This window comes from Camelina sativa, unplaced genomic scaffold (genome assembly GCF_000633955.1).
Source record: "Camelina sativa cultivar DH55 unplaced genomic scaffold, Cs unpScaffold00751, whole genome shotgun sequence".
Taxonomy (NCBI): domain Eukaryota; kingdom Viridiplantae; phylum Streptophyta; class Magnoliopsida; order Brassicales; family Brassicaceae; genus Camelina; species Camelina sativa.
The window spans coordinates 17,309-18,714 of record NW_010921879.1 but is presented as its reverse complement, the minus strand read 5'-3'; the positions used below and the strand labels follow the sequence as shown (position 1 = coordinate 18,714).

At 42.3% G+C, this 1,406-nt stretch overlaps 1 protein-coding gene across 1 annotated transcript in view; it reads right to left on the bottom strand.

The window, feature by feature from the left end:
• Window positions 1–780: 780 nt before the first annotated feature.
• LOC104773912 (pentatricopeptide repeat-containing protein DOT4, chloroplastic-like) overlaps window positions 781–1,406 on the bottom strand; it is a 3,060-nt gene continuing 2,434 nt past the window's right edge. Inside the window, exon 2 of the mRNA XM_019242777.1 lies at window positions 781–1,370. Within this exon, the coding sequence (XP_019098322.1) occupies window positions 781–1,370 (590 nt within the window). The remainder of the gene's footprint in view (window positions 1,371–1,406) is intronic.

The window sequence follows — 1,406 nt, the reverse complement described above, 5'->3', positions numbered from 1 at the left end:
ACAGCTGCTAATTTCGATGAAGTTTTCTTTCTTTTACAAAAGTAAAATCAACAGACACTTATTATTACATTTACACGATCCAATCCAGAGCAGAGCATATAAATCGTCCGCTAAAATAGCATTTGGTACCTTATTTATATACTCTTCTTTATAGATTTTGCATGAATGGTTACAATGAAACAGAGAAAAATGTAACGTAAGGCTGGCTACTAAGATAATCATGGCCGTCAGTAACGAAACTATCATCTTCTATGACAATGACTATAAAAATGTTGCCAGGCCCAACTATCATATTCTTAACTAATAAACATTTTGAATGTTCAAAATGAACTTTTTGGTAATTACGTTTGATAGAATCAATTTACAAATGTACAAAAACCAAGCATTTCACACTTTTCCTTCTTGTCTTGGCCTTTTGATGTACATTAGTCAAAACTTGCCCGTATGGGTAAACACATTGAACAAACGTAAACAAAAGAATCCTTATCCACACTTTAACTAAACGAAAGCCTAAAAGAACCAATTAATGCAACAAAACAAAGTTCAAACTTCAAAGTACATTGTGAAAGAAAGTCCTATAAAAGAAGAAGATTAGGAAGAAGGTCAATATCGTAATTAAACCAAAACAGAAGCCTAAAAAGTATACAAAACTCCAACTGTCACATGACCCATCTTTGAAAAATCCAATCTTTCTCTTCTTCTCCTTCTTCTTCTTTCTTTCTCTCTTTTACTTTCTCTGACACACTTCCTTCTCTTTCTCAATCTCTCTCTCATTCTCTCTCATTCTTCCACAATGAAACCTCCGTCATTACCGTTACTCATCCTCCTCCTCCACCTCTCAGCCACTATCACCGCCGCTCCTTCCCTCTCTCCAACTCCTGCTCCAACCACAGCTCCCATTCCACCTCTCAAAAAACCCTCTTCCTCCTCTGCCCCATTAGACCCAAAACAACTCAAAGCCCTCGAATCTCTAAACATCCCCACCGCCAAAGATCCCTGCAGCCACCATCCAACCACCAAACCCACCTCCGTCGTAATCTGCGACGCCAGCTCACCATTTCGCCTCGTCACTTCAATCTCCTTCACGAATTGCTCCGCCGATCTCTCTATCTCCACCACAGCTCTCAGAGCTCTCTCCCCATCTCTCACATCTCTCTCTTTCCTCAACTGCCCATCTCTCTCACCTCCTCCACGTCTCCCTGGCTCACTACACTCCTTCACCGCCGTCTCGTCCTTCCTCCGCCGCCGCAATGGTCTCTCCGGAGTCTTCCTAGCTCGTCTCGTTAACCTCACTGACCTCACTGTCTCCTCTGTTCCTGTCTCAACCTCTGGCCTCTTCGTCATCCTCGGAAACATGCACAAGATCGTCTCTTTGACAATCTCACACGCGAATCTCTCCGGAAACA